This window comes from Myotis nattereri, assembly GCF_964212035.1.
Source record: "Myotis nattereri genome assembly, chromosome: 4".
Lineage (NCBI taxonomy): Eukaryota > Metazoa > Chordata > Mammalia > Chiroptera > Vespertilionidae > Myotis > Myotis nattereri.
In genome coordinates this window covers 40,210,452-40,238,054 of record NC_138079.1, presented here as the reverse complement: position 1 = coordinate 40,238,054, position 27,603 = coordinate 40,210,452, and the positions used below count along the sequence as shown (strand labels likewise).

General features: G+C 35.0%; 1 protein-coding gene across 1 annotated transcript in view; it reads right to left on the bottom strand.

The window, feature by feature from the left end:
* POLK (DNA polymerase kappa) overlaps positions 1-27,603 on the bottom strand; it is a 60,160-nt gene that overhangs the window by 7,686 nt on the left and 24,871 nt on the right. Inside the window, exons 3-11 of the mRNA XM_081089432.1 lie at positions 24,885-25,004; positions 18,373-18,525; positions 12,557-12,688; positions 10,393-10,546; positions 6,311-6,550; positions 4,688-4,812; positions 3,136-3,302; positions 2,438-2,470; positions 881-977 (exon numbers count right to left, since the gene is read on the bottom strand). Coding sequence (XP_080945558.1) covers positions 881-977; positions 2,438-2,470; positions 3,136-3,302; positions 4,688-4,812; positions 6,311-6,550; positions 10,393-10,546; positions 12,557-12,688; positions 18,373-18,525; positions 24,885-25,004 — 1,221 coding nt within the window. The remainder of the gene's footprint in view (positions 1-880; positions 978-2,437; positions 2,471-3,135; positions 3,303-4,687; positions 4,813-6,310; positions 6,551-10,392; positions 10,547-12,556; positions 12,689-18,372; positions 18,526-24,884; positions 25,005-27,603) is intronic.

Genomic DNA, 27,603 nt, shown 5'->3' with positions numbered 1-27,603 from the left:
TTAAAAAGAAAATTATTTAAACATTGAAAAAAATCAATTCTTTTTACAATCAAAGTATGACAGAGAAAAATGATAAGAAAATACTCATCAATTAATTATCCTATGCTTTGTGATAATGTCTTAATACTTAAAATTTTTTATTGAATTTATTGTGGTAACAGTGGTTAATAAAATTATAGGTTTCGGTGTACAATTCTATAATACATCATCTGTATATTGTATTGTATACTCACCACTCCAAGTCAAGTCTCCTTCCCGCACCATTTATTTCTTCCTTACCCTTTTCTACCTCCCACCACCTCCTCTTTCCCTCTGGTAATCACCATTACATTTTGTAATAACTCTGAATAACTGGTTTGAGAGTATTGGAAAAACAGTAAATACATATTGTTTTGAGTGAAGATTATAAACACAAAGTTCAAAGCCTTCCAGATTTTGTTCTCAATGTGTTAAACAACCTGCATTAGAGCCTTGAAACAAAATGCTTACTCTAGAAAGTCACTGTCTATAAGAGAAAAACAGTAAAGATGACTGAAAAGGCATTTATAATGTTAATACAGTTCTAGGAAAATCCTTCTCCCTTTGCTTTATTCTCTAATATTAATATAACTCTGATTTTGAACTTATTCAAATGTATTCCTGAGACAGTATAAACTCCTCGGGAGTTATACTGGAACCACTCTACCCTATAAGTTGCTTCTTCACAGAATGACCTTATCACAGGCTTCAACTAAGGGTCAGAATTAAATTTCTTTGCTGGTGATGAGAATACTCTTATCTGACATTTCCCACTTTGTATTCAAAGTCTAATTCTTGCATTAAAGTGCATTTTATTACTAGAAAAACTTAAAACTAAGAACACTACACTAAAATAAAGTACCTTAAGTCCTTCTTTCTGCAGATCTTGAGCAAGTTCACTGCAAAGTTCTTGGCACAACTTGTACTGTTCTTCTGCTTTACTTATCTCACTGAATGTCCTAGAAAGACAAGAATGATTTTGGTGCACAAAGTAAAATATAATTCAGGATAATTTAGTTATATTTCCTGCAGTACAGAATAAAGTTTTCAGGTGAATTAAGATATAATTAAGTGAAAAGCATTTAAGATCTACTTAATAATTGAAGATCATTTAGATAGTTAAGCTGATTAGCAAAGGTGTACTTTTTATTTTTAATCTTCACCCAAGGATATGTTTTTCTTGATGTGAGGGAGGGGGAGAAAGAGGGAGAAGGGGTGAAGGAGGGACATGGATCAGTTTTATCGGTTGCTTCCTGTATATGCCCCGACCAGGGATGGAACCCACAACTTAGGTATGTGCCCTGACCAAGAATCAAATCCACAACCTTTTGGTGTATGAGAGAATGCTCCAACCAACTGAGCCACCAGCTGGGGCAGTAAAAGTGTAGTTTTATACTTTTGCTCTCTCTATAATTTTTTAAAATATATTTTTATTGATTTCAGAGAGGAAGGGAGAAATGGAAACATCAATGATGAGAGAGAATCACTGATTGGCTGCCTTACGCATGCCCCCTATTGGGGATCAAGCCGGCAACCTGGGCCTGTGCCCATGACCAGAATCAAACCCAGGACCCTTCAGTCTGCAGGCCGCTCTATCCACTGTGCCAAACCAGATAGGGCTCTCTATAATTTTTTAAAAGAAGATTAAAACCACCAACGGATAGTCACAGTTCATTAAATAGGACAATACTATCTCATTCTTGGATGCTTATTTCCCCTCTTTTCCTTTAAGTGCTTATATGTAAATCTAAGCCTCAAAGCAATTTTTTTCAGTCATTAATATAACTAGTATTAATATAATTCTGTACTAGGTCAGTGGTTCTTAAATGTCTCAGTGGAACTTTGGTGCTTTGAGGAGAAAATTGAGGGACTTTTCAACAATGACATATTCCCCAAAACAATAAGGTTTCCATCAAGATTTCATTTGACGTCTGAACAATATTGTAAACCAATGAAACAGATAATCTCTAAGCTCTTTCATCAATATCTTATTATTTGATGCTTCTGCTCATTCACCAATATTTGAAGAGTTTTAGGAAGAACTTCCATTGTTATGTCTTAAATTTACCAAATAACCGCTGAGTATAATTTTTCTTATAAAGTCTAGATATTAAGATTTGGAATCCTAAAATGCTTGGTTTTCACTGAATAGGGAAAAAAACAACATTAAAAAAATAACTGCAGGGATGGGGGGGAGGGGAAGAAAAAATAAATAACTGCAGTGTACTTTTTTTCCATTGAGAGAATAGCAAGTGAAGATAATACAGCAGTGTACTGGGACATTTACTTCAGGAGTGTGACATGCTGAAAATTGTTCTGAGGTTTGAAAATAGATTTTTAAATTTCAGTGATACTTTCCTAAAAATTAAAAGTTAGTTTAAAATAGCATAAATTATGAACAATAATATCAAAATATTACCTCTCGACACTCATGCTTTTCCTCTCTCCATCCCTTGAATGAAGAAAAAAAAGGTTTTATTTGCTTTCTCAAAGACCGAGTTCCTTTAAGTTTTATTTGCTTTCTCAAAGACCGAGTTCCTTTAAGTCAAACAAGAGGATTTAATGTACCAAATTTATATATCATGAAAAACAGTGAGTTTTTAAAATCTAAAAATAAAACTATCACCCAAATAATGTAGATAGGTAAGATGTTAATATGCTTACACATGGCCTAGACCACCAGTGTTCTAGTATTCTTATGTTCTAAACAAAGCACAAGGCAGAAAAGAAAGTGCCTATCATTCTCTTGTTCATCTATCCAATTGCTGTAGCCAACAGCCTAGAAGGGATTCTTTATTCGTCTTTTCCTTTTCTCCCACATCCAGTCGTTGGACTCTAATTTTAAAATTATATTCTAAATTGAACCAACCTAAAATAATTTTACAACATGTTATCCTTATAGGGTCCACTTCAATGATTAAAACTGTTATCCCACAGACATAGACAATAGTTATGGTAATGGCCATAGGGCAGGAAAGGGCAGGGGCTGCGTGGAAGTTGACAAAGGGGGAGAAAATGGGAACACTATTAGTGTCAACAATAAAAATAAAGTAAAAAAAAAAAAAAAAAAAAAAAGGAAAGAAAAAGAGAAAGCAGAATGAATATACATATAGATACCTTGTCAGGTGTGTTGAACCTAGACCCATGGAAATATGAAGGAAATAATGCCAAGATGTTTCAGAAAAAAGAAGAGAAAGTAATGCCCTCTGTTGGTAGAGTTCAGTGCAAGTAATAATTCCTAGGGCCTTTAACATTTTCTCTGTAACTTTTCCTATTCCAGAAACCTAGAAGAGAATCAATATTTATTATTAATACATTTTTAAGTTAAAGCAAGAACTGATATTATAATCTCATTATACCTTTTATAATCAATAAAAAACATGAATAATATAACTATCTTCATAAGAAAACTGCTTTAATTTCTTTTTGGACACATTTCCTAAACTAGTGTTCCATGGAAAACTTAAATTTAAAATTGCATGAAAATTTTAAAAGCATTAAAATAAAGAGTTCTGCCCTGGTGGATCTGGCTCAGTGGCTAGAGCATCGGCCCTCCAACTGAAGGTTCAATTCCGGGCAAGGCCCCGCACGTACTTGGTTGCAGATTTGCCCCCCCAGCCCTGGCCAGGGCGCATGCGGGAAGCAACCAATCGATGTGTCTCTCTCACGTCCATGTTTGTCTCTCTCTGTCACTCCCCCTCCCTTCACTCTTTCTGAAAATCAATGTGAAAATATCCTTGGGTGAGGATTAACAAAAATAAATAAATAAAATAAAATAAAATAATTTTAAAAAAATAAGGAGTTCTGTAGTCAGGCAAATTTAGGGAATGGTGGGATAAACAAATTTGAATTGAAATCTTCACTGCCACACTTATGAATCTTTAATATACTAGTATCTTTGTGACTCATAAGGGTGGTAGATTTTATAGTTATTTGACCCTAGAGCCTTTTTTATAGAATACCTACTCATACCTTAAAAACCAGATTGGAAAATACTGCTTTATAGCTACACCTTATATACTAAGCTAGTCAGTAATCATTATACATTATATATTTTGATATAGCCTTTCTTCTGAGCATTGAGAAATGCTTTATTTAAATTCACTCATATACATTATGTTGTGAGAAAAGCAAGTCCTAGCACATCAAAAAGTATATGCAATTATTGTTTACGAAGCATAAATATGCAGAAAAATCTATAAACTTTAAAAATAAAATGTAGTCTCCTTTCTATAACTCCTAAGGGATCATTTTACCATTTTTTAAAGATGGTAAAGTGTTTTAACTTGTTTGTTTTTGTCAAAACAATTAAAATTTTAAATCTTTTTCAAGTATCATACTTATTAATCAGGAAGCAACCTGTACTTTAGAACTAAGATTGTATATGAGTCACAGCTGAAAGGATTCTTACCAGTATCCCTTTTATTTTTATTTTCCTTGGCAAGGGTACACTGAAAAGTCTGCCATCTATTACTTACTTAAAACTTCGCAGCAAATAAGATCCTAAACCTCAATTTAAGGGTTTAATAGAAAGATTTCTTCAAATTCAATCATCCAGTATAGTTCTTGTTACCTACTGTTTTAAAACCTTTCAGCTAACAATTACTATCCTACTAAATAGTATCTCTTCAGAACTCAGAGTATGATACATTTTATATAAAAATCTCACCTTTCTAATGGGTAAGTCCTTGATGAAGTCCATCACAGCTTGTCTTTCGGGGAGAATTTGGTATTGTCCATTTGGTTTATTCTTATCACTGCATACTTTTGCTAACATTGTGTTTGGGGCAATGCCTTAAAAGAAGAACACTCTGATGACTCAAAAAGTTGATATGTATGATTTTAAAATATGTGATGACAATACAGAAAAATAATAATGTTAAGTACAAAAAATCTGAAATGATGTGAAATGCTATTTTAAACATAATAGTGGGTAAAAAATGGTGAAGGGATTAAGCAAAAATCAAACCAAACCAAAACAAAACAAAACACTCATTGTCAGAGGCAACAGTAGAGGTAGGTAGAAGAGAGTAAAGAGGAGATAAATGGTGACGGAAAGAGACTTGACTGAGGATGAACACACAATACAACATACAGATGACGCATTATAGAACTGTACACTTGAAACCTATATAATTTATTAACCAATGTCAGCCCAATAAATTCAATAAATAAAAAATGCATCTGTTTGAAAGAGAATACCCAGATATTAGCAAAAAAAATCATAATTATATGCCTTGTTAAGTATATAAGTAAATATATAAATAATAAAAATAACAGTAATTATCTATCTCCCCAGGGCTTCCTATGATTTTTTTAAAAAAGGATTGTGTTAGTTATTTTCACAGCAAAAATGAGGGCTATTTATTTATTTTTTTAAATTTTTTTAATTGATTTCGGAGAGGAAGGGCGAGGGATAGAGAGATAGAAACATCAACGATTAGAGAGAATCATTGATTGGCTGCCTCTTGCACACCCTCTACTGGGGATCAAGCCCACAACTCAGGCATGTGCTCTTAACCAGAATCGAACCTGGGACCCTTCAATCTGCAGGCCAACACTCTATCTACTGAGCCAAACTGGCTAGGGCTAAATTACTACTTTTAAGAAAGATGTTTTATAATATAGAGGAGTCTAAATGACTAAGATAAATTGAAATAGGAATATTCTAATATAATCATTAAATAGTTCATTTCATTGTTTATATACATCTTCCTAAATTTTATTACTTATTCTCATGTTTTGGCATAGAAAGAAAAGACTAACCTCAACATAAGATGGTTTTTATAAAATAATTTAGGGCACTTATGACAAATATCAGTCTCTATGCTAAGTGATGTTACCCTATGTGCTACTGACCTATGTAAAGCTCTTTTTCCCTTCACTGGATGGTTCTAGATAGTTATGAGTTGGTGATTCTTCTGTCCACTCCCTTGTGGTCATTTGGGGTCTCTCCTGCACAGTAACCTTGGAAGAACTGCAGTCTTCTAAGGGAAAACTAAAAAAGTACTATGTCCAAAAATAATTAAAATATATTTTGAACTTAAAAACGGGAAAGCTACATGAGATTTATAACAGTTTTTTCTTTGGGCTTAAAGGCTTCTTGGCTTAATTCAAACTTATCTATAGGTTCTAGGCATTCTAAATAGGTTAGGTTGTTAGAAAATGAATCAAAAAATGGATAAGTAAAATGTTACTCTATACTTTATAATGAGAAACTACTAATATTACATTTGAATTAGCCAGTCTGAAAATTAAAACTATTGTAGCCATCAATATCCTGTTTAAGTACCTGCACTGGCTGTCAGTGTTGTTTTTTGCTCAATTCTGAAGCGAATTTCCTTTACCACTTCCTCGGCTGATGTTCCAAAAACAACTGAGTTTTGAAGTATTTGAGGATTATTTTGTTCTTCAACGTTCACTTGGGAAGTATTTCCTGGGGGCTGCAAATCAGGAGGACTATCTTCAAAAAGTAATGGAGAGATGGATCGTTCATGCTCACTCAGTTTATTAACTTCCTTTCGTGGTTTATCTAAATTATAAATAGAAACAGTAATTCATCTTCATTTTAAGAAGCATATACTTCATAAATCAGGTTTCGTTATATTCTTTCTTAATACAAAATAAATCTAGTTTAGTTTTGTTTCTAAGAACCAAGATCAGAAATGTCATCATTTATATTTTATAACAGTTTTAAAAAGAAAACAATGATTCTAAGGTTTTCTTAAAAGGAATATATTTCCCATTTCCATAGTATACATTTTAAAAAAAAATACCTTAAGTAAAACTCATTGATTTTTATACCTAAGTTAATTGAAACCCAGAATTAGGTTTAGATTCATACTACTTTTTTCTTAAAAAATTAAAGTTTTTGTTGTTGTTGTTTATTCATCTCTAATGGGAAAAAGAAATTTCTTAAATTAGGATTTAGTAATCAGGGCAAAAGACATTAAGCAATCTAGAATAAATTTCTGAAAAATAAGTTTCGTTTTTAGAGGAAAAATAAACTTAAATTTTCTTCATTCATGAAAGAAACATTTCCAATGTTGACATAATTTGAATTTTCTTCAAATGATGATTTTAATTTTGACATGCCTGTTTATAAAGTATCATTTTTACTAAAGGCATATTTGAGATAAATAGAAACTACTTCTGGTGTTTTATTTTTTATTTGTAGTCTATATATCTGCATATGTATATCCATGAAAATATTCAAATTCTTAATGTTTGATCAGATTAACCACTGTCCAAGGTTAAGGGAAAGAAGCCTTTATTATCATCAACTAGAGGCCCGATGTACGAAATTCATGCAAGGCGGTGGGCCCTCGCAGCCCTGGCTGCCTCATGGCCCTGCCCCCCCAGCCCACTGGTCATTCTGGAAGGTCATTCCGGAAGGTCGTTCCATCATCCGGTCTAATTAGCATATTAGCTCTTTATTATATAGGATAGGCTGTAAACTAATATTATTAAAAAGTAGAGTAAAAATATTCTGGTTATTACCTCATTTAACTTGCATTTTTTAAAGTGGACTGCAAAATATACTTAAATCTATACTAGTACTAAAAATGTCCTCATGAACAAATCCATTAAAGACTTTACTTTCTAGGCTTAATGGAGGAGAAATGCAGTTTAAATATACTTATAATAACTAAGATTAACAACAGAGCTTTCAAATCCCATTTCACAATTTTATAAGATATGTTTTCCAAATTAAGGTAAATGCTGAAGCAAAAATTAAATTTCTATTTTCAAGACACATGAATGCATATTACTTTAAAAATAAACTTGGCCTTTTAGGAAGATTTCTTAAGAAAATATAAATAATATAACAACACCTGATTCATTTCAAATTTTAAAGTCTAATATATGAATTAAGTTACAGACAGATGTTTTCCAAATCTGAATTCCCAGGCCATCCACAAAACAAGCCTTATTTTCGAACTTACATTAGCTGTTATTTATGTGCTTCTGTTCCTTTCATTTCCCATGTTCTGGTTTTAAATTGCAAAGCAATTCAGAGGGGAGTAAGACTGTGACACAGTTGGAATGGTATTTACCTAGAGACTCTTTTTTTCCCCATGTGGATGAGCAGAAGTCAAGGTAAAGAGAGCAGAAAAACTTCAGCTCAAGTAAGGTACCTGCCACGTTCATAAGCCCCTTCTGCAGAGTTCCTTATGCCACGTTTACCTTCCTCATGGCTCTACCACCCTGCCCCTAAGGGAGTCACTCTGATAGAACACTACAGGAGGAAGCAACGCATGCTGCCTTCAGGTTCACTGTCAGAGCTGCTGCTAAATAGCATAGTTACCCTTTAAGTCTGTTTACTCTCTGTGAGGCCTGGATGAGCAACTAAATGCTGAAATGGCTTCTTATTTACTTTCTGAAAGAAATATCTGTATAATCCCTACAACTGAGGTGATGAGAGTATAAAACTAAGGTTTAATCTGAAACATTAGGATTAAAGCACCCATTGGGATGGCAAGTGCTAAAAATGTACAGTATTTCAGTTTTACATATTCCTTGGCACTCACTATTTGGACTTATAAGGCAGAATAAACATAAAATCATAATGATTATTTCATTTGTATATATACATAGTAGTTAGCAATACTTTTTCAAAGACCACATCTTTTAGGAAAGGGGCAGACAGCAAAAAACTGTCTTGGACTTTAGAGGAAGATATATCAATCACCTGCATGGCTCCAACTCACTGTTGACAGCTCCCATGGCATAAAGTAAAATCAGCTATGCCTGAAAGTCCAGCCCACAGGGAGTTACACAATGACCAAAACAAACTGAACTATTTAAATTGCTTAAGAGTAAGACACTCATGAAGAGGAAAGTAAATAAGTATGTTAAAAGCAATAGGTATTAAAAATTTACATTCTCATTGTGAGTTTGGACACATAATAATAAATAAAAAGAACATCAGTAGAGAATAAAAACATTTATCTTAGCCCCAATGTAACTTTTTAAAAACATATATGAAAGTAATTGTTATAGGAGGGGGTGCTTTGACATCACCATTTAATGTCCCCCACCCCCTTTTTTTGTGAAAAGTAAGGAACTAACAAAGTGAGATTGGAAGCAAAGTGGCATCAGGCTTTTTGTGCCACTTCCCCAAACAATATAGTTAAACTAAAGAAAAAAAAGTTTTGCTCCAAGCCTCTGCATCCAGAAATTATGTTTGTTTATTATTTAATGTTTTTATTAGAGACTTACCCCTTAGAGCTATAAAGAAGATAATGAAGTTGTGATTTGATGTTCACATTAAACTTGCTTCAAAGATTTGAGACTCAAACAATGTGAGAGTTATAATTGTATGCCATTAAGAATTCACCATTTTTGCTTCAGGGAAAATTACAAACAGGTTTCCCCATCACTGCCTATGCCTTCTCCCCTCTCCCCTCTCCCCTCTCCCCTCTCGCCTCTCCCCTCGCCCCTCAAAGCAATCAATGAGTTGTGCAAAGGGAATGTAGCTGTGGGTTGTGAGCAAACCTTCTCTGTTTCTACCTTTTCATCAGATGAACTTTGTTCAAGAATCCAGGAGTAGCTCAGACATTTGAAATAATCATACCTTTGACAGAGTGTTGAAAGCAGTGTGCATAATATCTGCATGTTTCTTGATATCACTTTGGATAGGTAATAAAGGGTCCTTTTAAAAAGAATGCTTTGGATCATGAAACTTCTGACTCATCATATATAAAAGAATAAAAGTAGGTCCAAGGCAGAGAAGGGAGCTGGAGTTTTTGATTTAGGAATGATGAAAAAAAAACAACCCACCCAATGATTTGATATGTTTGAAGCAAAACTTTTTAAAATCTATTTTCCATTTAGCAACTACAACAAAAGGCCACCTTAAACAGATAAGCTCTTCAGATTCAATTTATTCCAACCCCTCATTAGTTAGATTTTAGGAAAAGACTGCTATAAAATCAATTTATTCAGGGACTCTGCATACTCTTTTAAAGTCTAGAGATTTAGCAATCTTATTTGGTGTATCAGTGACATTACACATATGCTTTTTTAAATTTTTACTTATTGATTTTCGAGAGGGAGAGGGAAAGAGAGGGGGAGAGGAGAAACATTGATTTGTTGCTCCACTTAATTATGCATTCATTTGGTTGCTTCTTGTATGTGCCCTGACTGGAGATGGAACCTGCAACCTTGGCGTATTGGGACAATGCTCTAATTAACTGAGCTAGCCGGCCAGGGCAACATTCCACACATTTAACTCAGAAAACCCACTGGTATATTTTATTTCTGAGTTTTCATTTAAATGTATAGCTATTCCTATAACCTATACATGCTAATAAGTTAAACGGGTTAATTCAAATTCAAAGGGTTTTTTGTTTGTTCTGATAAGTTGCTTACCATTTTCTAGAGCGTGCCCTGTTTTGATGAAATACTTTCTTTTGTCCTCAGGCCATTTTTGTCTTTCCTGTAAGTGCTTTGTTATATTCAAGTAGGCTTCATCAAGACTCATGGCCATAAAATTGGGATCATAATCAGCAAGTATTTCCTTCACCTTCAAAAGGAACAAAATGGTTTAAGTTTTGCAGCCATAGCAAAATTTGTCACATACAGCCGATAAGAAAAATTAATATTCTTACTTTGCAACCATAGTAACGATCCTACAATCAATAGCTCATGGATTTAGGGAATAAATAATTTACCGCCAGGGCACATTTGTCCAAATTCTCTTTCTTATTAAAATAGATCATGAAGGTAGAAGACCATGAAATAGCTTTATTTGATACAATCTCTGTTTAGCCACCTGTATCTAAAAATAGTAAGTGATTCAAATAAATCGTACATCATTCTGGTAGGAAAAAACGGTTAAGAAACTAAATTTTAAGAAGTTGATCAAAAATAGAAATGGGAAAAATACAAACCTCCTCTCCCCCACCTTTCATGATGGTTTTGTATATTTTTAAAAGGATAATCTTATTTAAAGGTACTATGTTACTTTAGAAAGTTCTATTTCAATTAATTATAACATGCACATAAAACTCCACTCATATACACATTAATGCATGTATCCATTCAAGAAAACAAAGCTCAATTATCAGGATTTATAATGGGAAAAGACCACAAAATCTATAGTGTCTGTGACTGTAATAAATGATGGACAATAGTCTGGAGTTGCATCTTGGGACAAAAGAAATACATACGTAAAGAGGTCTGAATCTCTATATGATTCTAGAAGTGCCTTTTATATAAGACAGTTTTATTACATGAAACCAATCTTTTTTAACCATTGAAGTATTAGCTGAAACTAGAGGAAATGGTTGCCAAAATAATATACTTGCTAAATTACGTTATGGTTCCATCTAGTATTTAAAAGCTGTCTGATGCATTATGAGAAAGCCCTTCTTGATGATTTATAAAACGAAAGCTTTTTAACTTAATATAATATGAACAGCTGAGTAAATTTAGAAAAGGTAATTTTAGAAAATAGTGACATAAAACTTGGCCAAGTTTTGCTCAGAGAGTACCTAATTAGCTCTGTTCCTGTAGAGGAAACCATTTTTATGATGTACTCAAATAGAATCTTTCTAGTGAAAATGAAATTCTGGAAGGTCTGTAGTTGGCAGCCAACTAAGATTATTCTGAATGAGAATTACTCCCTAGAGGCACTGAGTACTCACTAACTTCCTTTACATAGGATATAAGAACAAGAATAGAATGTGCCAATAAACATCAAGTACTGGGCTATGACAACAGTCAAAGCTATCCCATTCTTTTCGATAAAACAAAAATGGCTTTTCCTTAAACTTTTAAACCAAGCTATAAATATTAATGTATTTATAATGAATTTATGCTATAGTTCATTTACACATAAAAAAACATTATCTGCAAATAAACTATCTAAATCCTGCTCAAATTTAAAGATTTCTCTAACATGAAAATAACTACACTAAATATAACTAAAAACATTTTGTTCTCATTACCACACTGTCCAAAGTTTTACTGAATTACAGTAGGAGTTAAAACAATTCTTTCTTACAAAGTCTTTGAAGGATTTTCAAGCTTATTAAAAGCTAATCAAAATAGGTGAATTTTGCTACTGTTTTAAAAACACTGATAAAAAAAATATAAAAAAAAAATAAAAACACTGATAAAAAATTATTCAGAAAAGAGGTTGAAATTAATGACTTGAGTAGATTTTGTAAATTATAAATATCAGGTGATTCCAGAAGAAAATGTACAGTTCAGATTAAGAAAAAAAAAAAGCTAAAGTTAATTTGGGTTATTATTAGAGCAATTAAAAGTTTTCTGGGGACATAAGAGTTTTCTAAGCAGATTAAAAAACTTGTGAAAAAAGAAAGAATTGGGAAATAGAAGGGTGTATTCTGGATACCATATACATCTCAGTTATTTAATATATAGATTGAATAAGTGGTAGGAGGTGAGACTAAAGGCATAAACTAAGGCAAAATTCTGATGTGTGAAGGCATGTGGACTTGACTTCATAGGTGACAGGAAGTCAGTGAAGGCTATGCATAAGTAGGGAGGGGTGAGACATTAGACTTACCTCTTTACTCACAGCTCGGTATTTGTCAAAGTTTGGAGGCACTATAATAAGTTGTGGGCAGAGCCTTTTAGCAATAAATCCTGGCATGGCTGCACGAACTCCAAATCTCCTTGCATGGTAATTTGAAGTGCTCTGAAAGAAAATGGACCACTTGGGAATAAATATACAAACCGAAATGAACATATTGATCGATACATTCAAAAGAAACACATTACTGATGTGCATTTTCAATTCAAGGATATTTCTCTTTGTTTAATCCTCACCCAAGGATATGTTTATAGAAGTGGAGAGAAGAGAAAGAGAGATTGATTGATGTGAGAGAGAAACATAGATCAGTTGCTTCCCATACGTACCCTGACTAGGGACTGAACCTGAAACCTAGGTATGTTCCCTGACTAGAAAGTGAACCTGCAATCTTTTGGTGTACAGGATGATGCTCCAACCAACTGAGCCACTAGGACAGGGCTCAAGGACATGTCTTTTTTAGGTCACTGTCTCAAATCAAGCTTTTATTTTATCCTATCATAGCATGATGACATCATGACCTTCTCCCACTGCTGTCTCCATATTTATAATATGACACCAGGTAATAAGCAAGACTGTGATAATAAAAAGGTTCCCTTACATTTCCAGTAACTAAACTTCATTGGTTTTAAGGCATACCCACAATATGGTACTATATATCAAAGTCTGGATGATAATGGGTGAGCCTATATAATAAAAGGTTAATATGCAATTTGTCCCCTCGACCAAGAGTTCGATGGGGAGTTCAACCGGCAGTTCGACCAGGAGGCGGGGCCGGCCAGCCAACCACCCACGGCCCCTCACCCTAGCCAGTAATAATAGTAAAGTATAAATGTAAAGTAATATTATAGTACAAATAGTATAGATGTTACATGAAAGTAATAATATAGAAAGTAATAGTATGGTACAATAGTACAGATTTGGAATTTGATCAATTTAGGATTTTGGAAAATTTTCATCTAGAACAAATTCAAAAGGTCTAATATATGGTTAGTCAAATTAGGTCTCCAAAATGAAGTGATAAAAGCTTAAAAGAACTTTAAAAGTTAATTTTATTTCTTAAGGCTTAAATATCTTTTTTGGTGAAAAAATTTTGACTAGGAGATGGAAATAAAAACTGAAAGTAAAATGAACATTACTAAATCTTATAGATGATAGCTGACAACAGTCTGAGAATATGGTAGATCATAGCACTACATACAAATTTATCACAAATGAAATCTTTTTTTGGAACATTAAGTGAAAAGTCAAAGAATGCAAAACAGAATCTATCAAATGGAATCATTATTTCACAATAATAACATCAACTTCCCATTAATTACTTTTTAAATGGCATTTAAAAAATCTTAATAGTACTCAAAACTACGCTAATCCTTGGTCAGTGTTCTGGAACAGAAAATGCAGATGGCACTAAAAAGACAAACCAATGTTTTAAATATAAATAAGTCTAAAGGGATCTATATAAACGCTAGACCTAAGGTAAAGCAGAAACTAAATTTTAGATATGACTTCCTTTAACTTTTAGGTTTGTGGTAGATTATAAATCATAGCTACAAAATTTTACAGTTCCTCCTATCAAAGGTGGGTTCTAGTTCCTCATGCCAAGTGACTTGCATTTTGACATGCTTTGACTCAAAGAATGTGAGGGAGTGAAATTATGAGTCATGAAGCCTAGGCATTATGAAGTCAGCAGCCTTTGCATTTGTGGGATCTGCAACCTACATGGTTAGAATATTAAATAATAATGCACCATGGGCTCTGGCCTGGTGGCTCAGTTGATTGGAACGCCATTTAATACACCAAAAGGTTGCAGGTCCGATCCCGGGTTGGGGCACATACCTAGGCTGCAGGTTCTATCCCTGTATCTCTCTCTCTCTCTCTCTCTCTCTCTCTCCTTCCCCTTCTCTCTAAAAACCAATTAAAAAAAAAACATATCCTTGGGTGAGGGGTGAAATAAATAAATAAATAAATAAATAAATAAATAAATAATAAATAAATAAATAAATAAATAAATAAATAAATAAATAAATTGCACCAAGAGAGGGGAAAGCTGGATGGCTGGAAGCCATTCCCACCAGCTCAGTCAGTTGACGTGCCAGGCATGTTAGTGAAGCCATTCTGTATTTTCCAGCCCCAGCTAAATAGCTCCAGCCAAACCCAGGTAGAGATTAGCCATCCCTATCATATCTGCTCAAATTACAGAAACATGAGCAAATAAATGGTTGCCCACTAAGTCCTGAAAGGGTTCACTACGCAGCAATAAATAACTGCTACAGGGTCTAAGTTCTAACTATGAGTACTAACTTAAACATTTTAAAAAGCCTACAATTCACTAAAAAAGAATTCCAACTGTAACAGATTATAATAATGAAAAGTGTATCATCACCACCATGACTGTATAGATATTTTTTAAGAGTTTATCAGGACAAAAACAATTATGCTTCAAATTTCATTAGAAGAGAAATCTATTAAGTCAACATACACGGGGAGTAATCTTTGTTTAAATGTAACAGATAATCATTTTGAATTTGAAAACAAGCAATTTTTATAGGGAAAATTATAGGAAAACAAGCAAAAATTATAGGAAAGTAAATATTTTGTGAATTTAAAAGTGGGGTTATCTTTAACATGACTATGGTATGTGTGTATGTTTGCATGGGTGTATATATACACATATATGCATACATACATAATTTAATATACATAAGTATATAGTATTATAAAATACTAGAGGCCCGGTGCACAAAAATTTGTGCACTCGGGGGGACGGGGGGCGCGGGGGGGTCCCTCAGCCCGGCCTGTGCCCTCTCGCAGTATGGGACCCCTCGGGAGATAACAACCTGCTGGCTTAGGCCTGCTCCCAGGTGGCAGAGGGCAGGCCCAATCCCTAGGTGCAGCCCCTGGTCAGGCTCAGAGCAAGGCCGACTGGGGAGTTGGGACGCCGACCCTGTCATGCACAGAGCAGGGCCGATGGGGAGGTTGCGATGCCACCCTCAGTCACTCTCAGGGTACGGCCGATTGGGGGGTTGGGACGCCGCCCCGTCACACTCAAGGCAGGGTCGATGGGGAGGTTGCGGCGCCATCCTCTGTCACGCACAGAGCAGGGCCAATCAGGGGGGTTGGGGCTCCGTACCCTGTCACGCACAGAGCAGGGTCGATCAGGGGGTTGGGGAGCTCCCCCCCCCCGTCACGCACAGAGCAGGGCCCATCAGGGGGTGGGGGAGCTCCCCCTGTCACGCACAGAGCTGGGCGGATAGGGGAATTGGGGCACCGCCCCCTGTCACACACAGAGCAGGGCGGATCAGGGGGTTGGGGCACCGCACCCTGTCACACTCAGGGCAGGGCCGATGGGGAGGTTATGGCTCTACCCCATCACACACAGAGCAGGGCCCGTGGGGGGGGGCGGGGTTGGGGCGCCGCACCCTGTCACACACAGAGCCGCAGGGCGATCAGGGGGTTGGGGAGCTCCCCCCTATCAGGCACAGAGCAGGGTTGGGGCGCCTCCCCCTGTCAAGAACAGAGCAGGGCCAATAGGGAGGTTGTGGCCCCGCCCCCTGTCACACACAGAGCCACAGGGCGATCAGGGGGTTTGGGTGTTGCCCCCTGTCACGCTGATCCCGGTGCCAGGAGGCCTCGCGGCTCCGCTGATCCCAGTGCTGGGAGGCATATTACCCTTTTACTATATAGGATAGAGGCCTGGTGCATGGGTGGGGCTGGCTGGTTTGCCCTGAAGGGTGTCCTGGACCAGGGTGGGGGTCCCTACTGAGGTGCCTGGCCAGTCTGGGTGAGGGGCTGAGGGCTGTTTTCAGGCTGGCGGGTGACGGAAGCTCCCAAACGCTCCTTTTTTTCTTTTTTTTTTATTCTGGGCCAGCTTTAGCCCTGAGGCTCCAGCTCTTAGGCCTCCGCTGCTGAAAGCAGGTATCTGGTTTGTTTCGGTTCTATAATCAAAACTCTGTATCAACTCCAGCTCTGAGATCCTGGCTCGCTGAAAGCAGGTTTCTGGGGTTTTGTTTAGCTTCTATATTTATTACAATGTTTCAAACTGCAGGCTCAGAGGCCGGTAACATAGGCAGGGAACGTTGGTTTCCTCCGTCACTGAAGCAAGTAAGCCTCATGTTAGTTTCAAGCTGCCTGGCTGCCGGCCGCCATCTTGGCTGGCAGTTAATTTGCATATCACCCTGATTAGCCAATTGGAAGGGTAGTGGACGTGCGGCTAATTACCATGTTTCTCTTTTATTAGATAGGATTAATGAAATTAAATATATTTTTTCAAGTGTTAGTTGATTTATGGGAAAGGTGAGTATCCTTTCAATAAACACTGTTTTGGACCAGGACTGTTAGTTGCCTGCATACTCATGGGAGCAGAGATAATGTACAGATTATAGTTTTGTAATAAAATAATAACGTAGTAGGAATTAGGTTTATAGCTATCTAAGGCATTAGAAAGTGTTTCATATATATATGAATAATATATATATGAAATATATATAATATATATAATATATATATAATATATATATAATTTTATTTTTTTGTTAATCTTCACAGGAGGATAGTTTTTCTATTCATTTTTAAAAATATATATTTATTGATTTCAGAGAGAAAGGGAGAGGGAGAGAGAGTTAGAAACATCAATGATGAGAGAGAATCATTGATCTTCTGCATGCCCCCCACCTGGGACCGAGCCTGCAACCCGGGCATGTGTCCTAAGAATCGAACCGTGACCTCCTGATTCATAGGTCAATCATAGTCACTCCAGCCAGGCTCCATTAATTTTTAGAGAGAGTGGAAGGAAGGGGGGGAGGGAGGGAGAAAAAGGAGGGGAGAGAAAGAGAGAAAGAGAGAGGGAAATATCAATGTGAGAGAGATACATCAATTGGTTGCCTCCCGCATGAACCCCAATCTGGGGGCCAAGGACCTGCAACCCTTCGGTGTGCTTGCTGACGCTCTAACCATTGGAAAACATAGATGTGTTTTTTTAATTGTCTAAAGTTTTACATATGTCTCCTTTTTCCCCGATTTACCCCCACACACACGTGTGGTCTTTTTTTTTTATTACAAAACCCCAACCATTCCAGTTACTACTTTTAATTCCCAACACATTTTAAGTTACATATAGTTATTCTGATCTTTGCCTTCTATGGTTAGGGTGGAAATAAGGAAGAGCAACATAGTAATCAGAAAAGCAAAGATTCCAAATCATGGGAAAAACGACTTAATTACAGTACTACATTAATAAATATGTTACTCTAGAATGGGTTGGCAAACCTTTTCTAGATAGTAATTATTTAGGCTTGCAGTTCATATGATCTCTGTTGCAAGTACTCAACTATGTCCTTTTAGTGTAACAACAATAATAAATGAATGGGTGTGACTGTGTTCCAGTAAAATTTTATTTACAAAAGAGGCAGTAGGCTGGATTTGGTGCGCAAGCCATTGCTTGCAAAGCCCTGCTTTAGAATAACGTTTTTCCTTTTTCTTCTAAGCTAGAACAGTTACTTAAGAAAAATATAATTTGCAACAGAAAGTACAATGCCACTCTACCATTTACCAGGTTTGGAACTTTAGGGAAGTTATTAAATATCTCTCTAAGTTTGTTTTCTTATCTGTCAAATGGAAACAATAATTTGTACCTCAAGGGATGTTGAAAGGATTTAGTAACTGAACACATAAAGCAATCAGAAAAATACGTAGTTAAGCTGGTAGAATTCAATAAAGTCTTTCCCCTGCATAAACCAGTAAGGCTTACTTGAATATATTATGAAATTTCCATTTTGTCTTTACCTACTTACCAACATACTTGATGATCCTACAGCAATGGGTTTATCTTTCAATTCTGGATTGTCCCTCATTTCTACCGCTGCATAGAAAGCATCCATGTCAATGTGCACTATGGTATTATTCAGATCCCGGCTCTGTTCCAATTCCATTGCAAATCTGTCAACCTTAATTTTTAAAAAGTTAACATACTTTTGACAACATAATATTATTACACTACTAATCATAACATTAATATTTTACTAAGTATCTTCTGTCTCTCTTCATCTATCCATCCATCTGCCCACCCACCCATCCACCCACCTACCTGTCTATATTGTTTATTAAGGCTAATAATTACTTTAATTTTCACAAATATAGGTAGTCTGTTCTCAAATATCATTCCCTATCAACTCTTACATGTCCCAATACCCATAAGTATAAGAGGTACTTAATAAGTATTTATTGAAGAATAAACTATTCCAACTGCTTATATCAAATGACTCTGCTGCTTTATAAATTTGGAGAACAACTTATGTAACTAAAAGCTTCACTTTAGGTAAAATAAACAACTACTCCTATCCGATTCATAATATTCATATCTTAAAATAGCAACAAAGGAAATGAGCAACAAAAGATTATACTAAAGCATATGTAAACATTCCCTCTGTAGAACTGCTTTTATAAGGCTAAAATTTGATACAAATCAAATTAAAAATTTAAGGTGTAATTATTCTTTCATAAAATTTCAGTATATATGTCAAATATAACAGTAAAAAAATCTTAATCTTTAAAGAATCTTTTTGTTTCTTTAGAGAGAAAGAGTTGGGTCAATGAAAAGGGATAAAAATAAGCAAAGTAGGGCAGTAAGGAAAGGGTTTACGTAGCAGACATACCCATTCCCAAGTGTTCCTTTTTTGCGACCTCTACCATAGAGGCTGAAAAAGCTAAATATGCGTTTTCTCATTCTCCCACCAGCTGGGGGTGGCTGTGTGACCTTTCTGATGTTCGACACGCAGAAAAAGTCAATAAAACCAGTAAAATTATGAGAAAAGAGATTAGAAAGCTATTGAGTGAGATGGAATACATAAAGAACATGGAAGAGTGGCTGGCAAATGGTACAAATTCAATAAATGCAACCGATTACTAAAAGGATCAATGTCTAGCTGTATAACAAAACAAAAAAAATTGAGGGGAGCCCGGCCAGTGTAGCTCTGTAGTTGAGCGTTGACCTATGAACTAGGAGGTCAGGGTTCCATTCCCGGTCAGGGCACATGCCAGGGTTGCAGGCTCAATCCCAAATGTGGGGAGTGCAGGAGGCAGCCGATGAATGATTTTTCTCTCATCAATGATGTTTCTATCTCTCCCTTCCTCTCTGAAATCAATAAAAATATTTTTTTTTAAATTGAGGGAAAACAGCCATAAATATGTAAATATGGTGATCTCCGGAATAAAAGCCATTTCCATCACGTGGAAATCCCCATGGCAGGTTTCCTCAAAGGTGGAGAGTTACAAGGGTATAATTTAGCTCTTCCCCTCATTGGCCTTCAGCCTTGCTACTAGCGTTGCTTCTCAGCATTATAGTGACGCTAGCTGCCCACTAGCTGCAGGTTAGGACTGCAACTTCTCTTTTAGAAACAATCACACGGAATCACATTTGTCTTTAGCAGTCATATTAAGACTTCCTAGAGAGTCTGATCCTATTTAGGCTGCATCCACTGAACAATCTGCAGTGCTCTTGCCTTCTTCAGGCCGTTTCTATGCTGAGAAAGCCCTTCCTGTCACAAAGCCTTTAAGTATCAGTTCAGATATTTCTCTGAAACTTAACTAAATCTCTGTCCTCTGCACTGCAGAATTTAATGTTTCCTTATTAGTTTTCCTGTTCTTACTGTGGCACTAATAGTATTAGATACTAAATTCTGAGTTTAGTACCTAAGAAGAAACCTTATCTCAGATAAGACAGAGAAAGAACTTTAAGAAAGAAAGGGAGGGGAAAAAAGGAATAAAATTTATACATATATATATATTTCTGGTTAAAAAAGAGAAAGTAGTATTTGTAGAAAAATTTAGGGGAAGGCTGATCTCATGCAGTGAGACACCATGCCTAATAAATGAAACTTTTCAACATTAATCTGATTTATTATCCAGACTTAAAACAACCATTCTTCCAGTTCAATTTTACACTAGAGAATAGCATCTTGACATTAAAAAAAAGAAATAAGCAAGTCATGGAAACTAATAAAAACAAAGATTTGAAAACTACTCTATATTAATCTAGAAAATATGCTTAAGATATGAGTCAATTGAGAATAACAGAGCAGCATCTGAAATATCTTAACCCAGAATCGTTGGAAAGGAAAAAGATAATAGAAAGCAAACTAAATGGGAAAAATTCTCCTCGGACTCATATATTAAAGATAGGGCGGTTTCTTCAGCAACCTATTGACTTTTCTGGGCTCATGGCAAGTGTATAGTTGCCAAAAGGAAACCTCCCCACTGATGACTCAGACATTCCATTTTCCTTTACTATCTCTCATTAGTCACCCTTCTCTGAACTCTTTTCTATCAACATCTACCAAATGGCCACCACTTTTTTCAAGTTTCTTCTAGTGAAATCCTCACTCATGTTTTTCTTTCTTCCATTTTTCCTTCCAAATGACTTTCAAGTTTTGATATGAATCTCTAACATGTCTGTACGGTATCCCTTTTGCCACACTCGTGATCCAGTATGTGTCACAGAGGTTAAGAAGAATGGCTTTCGTCTGGGTCTCAGCTCTGCCACTAATTAGTTACATGACAGTGTAACTATCCTCTCTTCCCCACTTCCCTTATTGTAAAGTGGTAAGGGCTTAATGATATTATCTATAATTTTAAGAGTAGATGTGACATTTGCTGAGTATATTAAATGACAAGGGTATATTTTAAGTGCTTTTTACTGTAAATGCATTTAATGGTCAAAATAATTCTGACTTAATGATTATTACTCCCATTTTATAGATAAGGAAACTAAAACTCAATAAAATTAAGTAATTTGCCCTTCATACAGCTGGTAAATGTTAGAATTAGACCTGGAAATCAGGTTACTCAAAAGTCTGTGCTCTTTCCATTATTTTATGCTGCCCTAAAATAGACTTTTAAAAGTTTTCATCACTGAAATAAAGCTAGCGGTATGTTTGATATCCATATTATGTCTAAGTTTTTAAAATCCTTTTTCTATTACATCTAGGAGAGTATTTCAGAAATATTGTTTTTCATTTTCTTAATGAGCATTGCTCTGACAATTGTTGAACAAATCTGAATTCATAAAATCAAGTGTTAAAATGGTAAAAATGCAGTGATTTCCTGTGTAGTTGCCATTTACTATAATATGATGTTTGTCTATTCAATTTATGAACCCATTCTATAATAAGATGTTTTAGCAGCTACAAAAATGTGCCTTTAAGAAATCTAATGAGGATGGGATGGGGTGGGGAATACATAGAGAGTATCTGAATTCATATTATGGGAGTTCATGCCTACAGAGATTACTTACCTCAGCTTGACTGGCAATAGTTCATACTATCTTATCACACATAATAAAATCTACTATTCAGAAATTTTATGACTCTAAAATAGAAACACATTTCCTATGAAAACTTTTCTGTTCTCTCAGAACTTCTAGATTCCGTAGGACTTCCTCAATCCCCTCCCATTTATACAACTTCTTTTAAAGGAAGCTTAACAAACAAAACAATTTAACAATCAACATAAAACACATTTCCTGTCATTCCCCTTGCAAAAGATGCCAGAGAGCCTCCTGTGAAATAGTCAACTAAAACTGTAACAAAATCTGAAATTCTGTTGCTCAACATATACAGGTATTCTCTATTCCTTGAAATTATTAGCATATTTTAAAATATGAGCCTTAAAAATAGTATGAACAGCAAAATATTATTTTGCAGCACTCATCTGTATTATATCTTTAAAACTTAAAGATATTCACAGGCTATAGATCTATAAAACTCATCAAAAAAAGGTCTAGAAAAAAAATTGCATAAGGATTAATATCAATTTAAAAACAGTATCAATGTGGACAGAATAGGATTTTTAAAAAACTTGATAAGATGATGCTTAAATTTATTTAAAAGAATGCATGAGAAAAATAAAAAAATTTTAAACAAGAGTAGTGAAGGAGGGTATTAAATTATATTATTGTAATTTAATAATTAAAATTGCATGGTACTGATAAAGGAAAAGATTCTATTGATCAGGAGAGTCCAGAAACAAGTCCAAGTACAATGAGAGTTTAGTATATAAACATGCCTCTTCAACTCAGTAGAGAAAAGGCTCATGATTCAATAGTGATGTTGGGACAAGAGAATCATTATTTGGGGAAAATAATACCACTTAGGAAAAATATAATATTCACTATTTAAGGAAAAAATACTTCATACCTTACATCAAAACAAATTCCAAAGAGACTAAATATTGGAGTATAAAAAAAATCTATACAAACACTAAAAGAACAGATAGGCTTATTTGTGAGGAATAACCTCTATGCACAATACCTAAGTTAAGGAAATTTTTTAAAATACTGTTGGATTTGTTTATATAGACATTTAAAATTATATAGGGGGAAAAACCCTGTGAAATTAAAATACAACAAACTGGGAAAATATTTACAACAAGTGGCAGATTAAAAAATCCTTAGTATATGATAATATCTATCAATCAAGAGAAAAAAGATACCTGCTCCTCTAGAAATGTAGACAGAGGATATTGCTTTGGAATGCTAGTTGAACCCCCAAATCCATTCTCTCTCCCTTCTATAGTAATAGATTTTTAGCTGCACATGGCCACCCAGGTATATTTTACAGCTTCCCTTGCAGTTAGGTGTGACCGTGGAACTTAAATTCTTATAAAAGACTGTGAGCTGAAATAATGTGCGCAACTTCTTTTTCAGTCGTGTATCAGCAAATTATTTGCCTTTATTTTTTCCTTTGTTCTTTCTTCCTTACTAGGGAGCTAATCCAGGTCTGTCAATCCTGGTAAGGAGAACATTTTGAAATTATGGAACAACATGATGCAGAAACTGGTTCTCAAAATTACTATGGTGATCAGAACTACCTGACCAGCTGGGATTACTTACCTATTATGTGAGAGAGAAATAAATTCGTATCTTATTTAGACCATTATATGTTTGGGTCTCTTGTACCAGCTACTTAGCCTACGTCCTAACAGAATACAAGAGGAAACTGCCACAAAAAGGAAATATTAGTAGCTAACGAATGTGTAAAAAGACAATCACCTTATGCCACAGCATGGGTGGACCTGGAGATTATTATACTAAGTGAAATAAGCCAGTCAGAGAAAGACAAATACCGTATGATCTCACTTATATGTGGAATCTAGTGAACAAAATAAACTGAAGAACAAAACAGAAACAGAGGTATGGATACAGGGAACAGACTGACAGCTGTCAGAGGGGAGGTATAGGAGCCTGCAAAAAGACATGTAAATAAGAATGATTATCACAAGGATGTATATAAAACAAACAAAAAAATTGGAACCAAGGTGGGTTAAAGTAAATAAATTATGGTACCTCCATACAGTGGCATGCTATGAAGCAATAAAAACGATGATTTGGTAGACAAATCACCTTTTATCATGGAGGCAGACCACTTAACACAGAAGATAAAAATTAGCTTGTGCTCTGGGAAAGCATATATTTTTTTTAAATGACACATTATAGTTTGGTAAGAAAGACATAAAATTTATGATCTTAACCTTATCACAAGAATCAAATTAATATTATTATTTTATCATTATGTTGTAAAGTGCTTTGTTAAAATTGAATCAGATTTGATCAACAATAAAATTATTTGTAAAATTAAACTTTAGTTTTATTAGCAGAACCTTGACTGCTTTAAGTTGTCAATCTACCATATGGTCCCTGGCAGTGTGGTTCTTATCAAACTTTTCTCCTGAAATAACTTTTAATACCAGAGGAAACAAAGTATTTACTTCCCAAAGATCCTGAAGAAGCCAAAAGCCCCCAAATTTTTAGAATTTTTGTGTTTTATTTTAAAAATTCATGCACATTAGACATTCTACCCTTTATGTGACTTTTTCTTTTACTATCACACAATTATGTTTTAAATTACCTTTTAATTTAATTAGTTAATATGTTCCTCCAAAATCAGCATTGTAGAAAATATGGCACATTAATCCTGTGGCCCCTCTAGCTGCCAAGTATGTATATAATAAAAAGAATATAAGCTTTAACTTTGCCAACTACTTGTCAAATAACTAGGCAAGTTATTTAACCTAATTAAGGAACCTTTCACTCATCTGTTTGATGAAGGTGACAATGTCTAAGTGTAGGATCTTTATGTAAAGCAGAGTAATTTTAACAAAGTATACATATTTGTTAAATTTTTGTTTTACAGTATAACGAACATTTTATTTACATTTTACCTTGTTTTTTCTTATGACATGAGCATGATGCATTTAAACGGTCAATTCCTATTCTACCAGCTTTCACTTTCTTTAGCAAATAAATTAATACCTGTAATTGTGCTTTCCTTAGCTGCTGACTGGTAATCTGAGCTTTTTGTTGCATCATATTTTCAATTCGTTGGTTTACTTGCTTTTCTTTCTTGAGCTCATTTCCATAAAATCTGGATCCCTATGTAGGAAAGCAAAGCAAAGCATAAGAAAAATGTCTGAAGGAAAGCATCACTGTAGTTTAACCTGGAGGCTAAGAGTAAGAGAGCATCAGAATGATTAAATTCAAAACTTAGCTTAACTATTTCTAGCTAAGCAAACCTAAAATTAACTTTCTGTGTCTCAGTTTCTTTATCTGTAAAATGAATTTATACTTACCTAAATGATAGAATTGTTGTGAGGCAGTACTAAGCACAGTATAAACCAAGATGAGTACATATCTGCACTCAAAAAATAACAATGTGTCCCTAGACAGAATCCTTAGGTCATATCCAAGGCCTTAGTCAGATGGATCATCAGTTACCTCCTTCACTTTTACTTTAAAAGTATTTTTAAAAATTTAATGTTAGTCGTTAAAGAAAATAACTTTCAGAAAATTACCTATCATCCTATCGCTGAACATAATAGCTATCTACTCATCAGGCTGATAGACATCTGGATTATTTTTACATTTTGGTCATTATAAAAAATGTTGCAATGAATGTATGTGTACATGTTTTGTGGGTATACATGTTTTCATTTCCCTTGGATGTACCTAGGAATGAAATCTGTGTCATATGGTAACTCCACGCTAAACCCTTTGAGGAACTGTCAGATTATTTTCCAAAGTGGCAGAATCATTTTACAATCCCACCAGCAATGTGTGAGAGTTCCAATTTCTCCACATCCATGTCTGCCTTATTTATTATAGCCATTCTAGGCTATAATAGTGTGAATGGCATAATTTTTTTTTTAGTTTGTTCTGGAATTTTTAAATAAAATTTATCTTTATTGTTGGAAGTACTACAGATGTCCCTTCCCCCCCCCCCCCAATTAACCCCTCCTCCTCAATCCCACACCCTCCCCAGGCCTTCACTGCACTATTATCTGTGTCCACGGGTTATCCACACATACATACAAATTCTTTGGTTAATCTCTGCCCTCCTCTTCCCTCTGAGAATCATCAGTTGTATGCTTCCATGTCTCTGGATATATTCTGTTTGTCAATTTATTTTGTTCATTAGATTCCACATATAAGTGAAATCGTGTGATATTTGTCTTTCTCTGAATGGCTTATTTTACTTAGCATAATTATTTCCAGGTCCCTCTATGTTGTCTCAAAAGGTAAGAGATCATTTTTTTTATATATACAGCTGCATAGTATTCCATTGTGTAAAGCTACCACCGCTTTTCTATCCATTCATCAACTGATGGGTACTTGGGCTGTTTCCAGATCTTAGCTATTGTAAATAATGCTGCTATGAACACAGGGATGCATATATCCTTTTTTGATTGGTGTTTCAGGCTTCTTGGGATATATTCCTATAAGTGGGGTTACCAGGTCAAATGGCAGTCCCATTTTTAACTTTTAAAAATCTTTATTGTAACTTTAGTTTGCATTTTCCCAATGACTAATATAATCCAGTGGGACGGGAAAAAGGATGGCAGATCAGTAGAAAAAGGGTGGATTATTTAATAAGTGGTTCTGGGACACAGAGAAGAGAGAGATCTGATAGAGATGTCTAAGATAACTGTAATATTCTCTCTCAACCTGAAAACCAGGTTTATTTCTTTTTTTAAAATTGTATGATGAAAATTTCTACTAAGTCTCAAACAGAAAAATTGAGAGATTAGTACAATGAACAGATGTACAAAATTATCATTGATATTTAACAACTGTTAACATTTTGTCATATTACCTTGATTGATTTTTTAAGTGACCTGTTGTAAACTAAATTACAGATATAATGACATTTAGCTAGTCCATAGAGTATTACATTATGCATCTCTAAAAATAAGGCTATTTTACCCTAGTTGGTTTGGCTCAGTGGATAGAGCATCGGCCTGTGGACTGAAGGGTCCCAGATCGATTCTGGTCAAGGGCACATGCCTGGGTTGTGGGCTCGATTCCCAGTAGGGGGCATGCAGGAGGCAACCAATCCATGATTCTCTTTCATCATTGATGTTTCTACCTCTCCCTCTTCCTTCCTCTTTGAAATCAATAAAAAATATATTTAAAAAAGAAAAAACAATAAGATTATTTCCCCACATAATCATAACATTTTTATAACTAATAAAGTGAATAATAATTCCTTAATATTACCTAGTATCCATTCCATCTTCAAATTCACCTATGTATTTGTTTAATCAGGATCCAATCAGAGTCCATATGTTGTATCTGCTTATTTCATCTCATAATCCTTTTAACTTTCAAAATTGTATCTACATTTTATATACTAAAATTATTTTTCCCTCAACTTTTTATTTTGGAATCTATAAACCTTTAAAAGTTGAAAAAAAAAATAGTACAATGATCACTATATGTCCTCTTCCAGATACAGCATTTGTTAATCTCCTGCAATATTTGGTTTCTTCCCAACATTTGATGGCGTGTGTGCACGCGCACACACACCTTTTCTCCCCATTTCTTCCTAAACGATTAGAAGTAAATTGCTGTGAATATCAGCATGCATTTCCTAAGAATGAGGCAATTCTCTTAAATTTTATACCTTACTGCATGGATATTCATAATCCTATATAATAAAAGACTAATATGCAAATTGACCAAACAGTGGAATGAC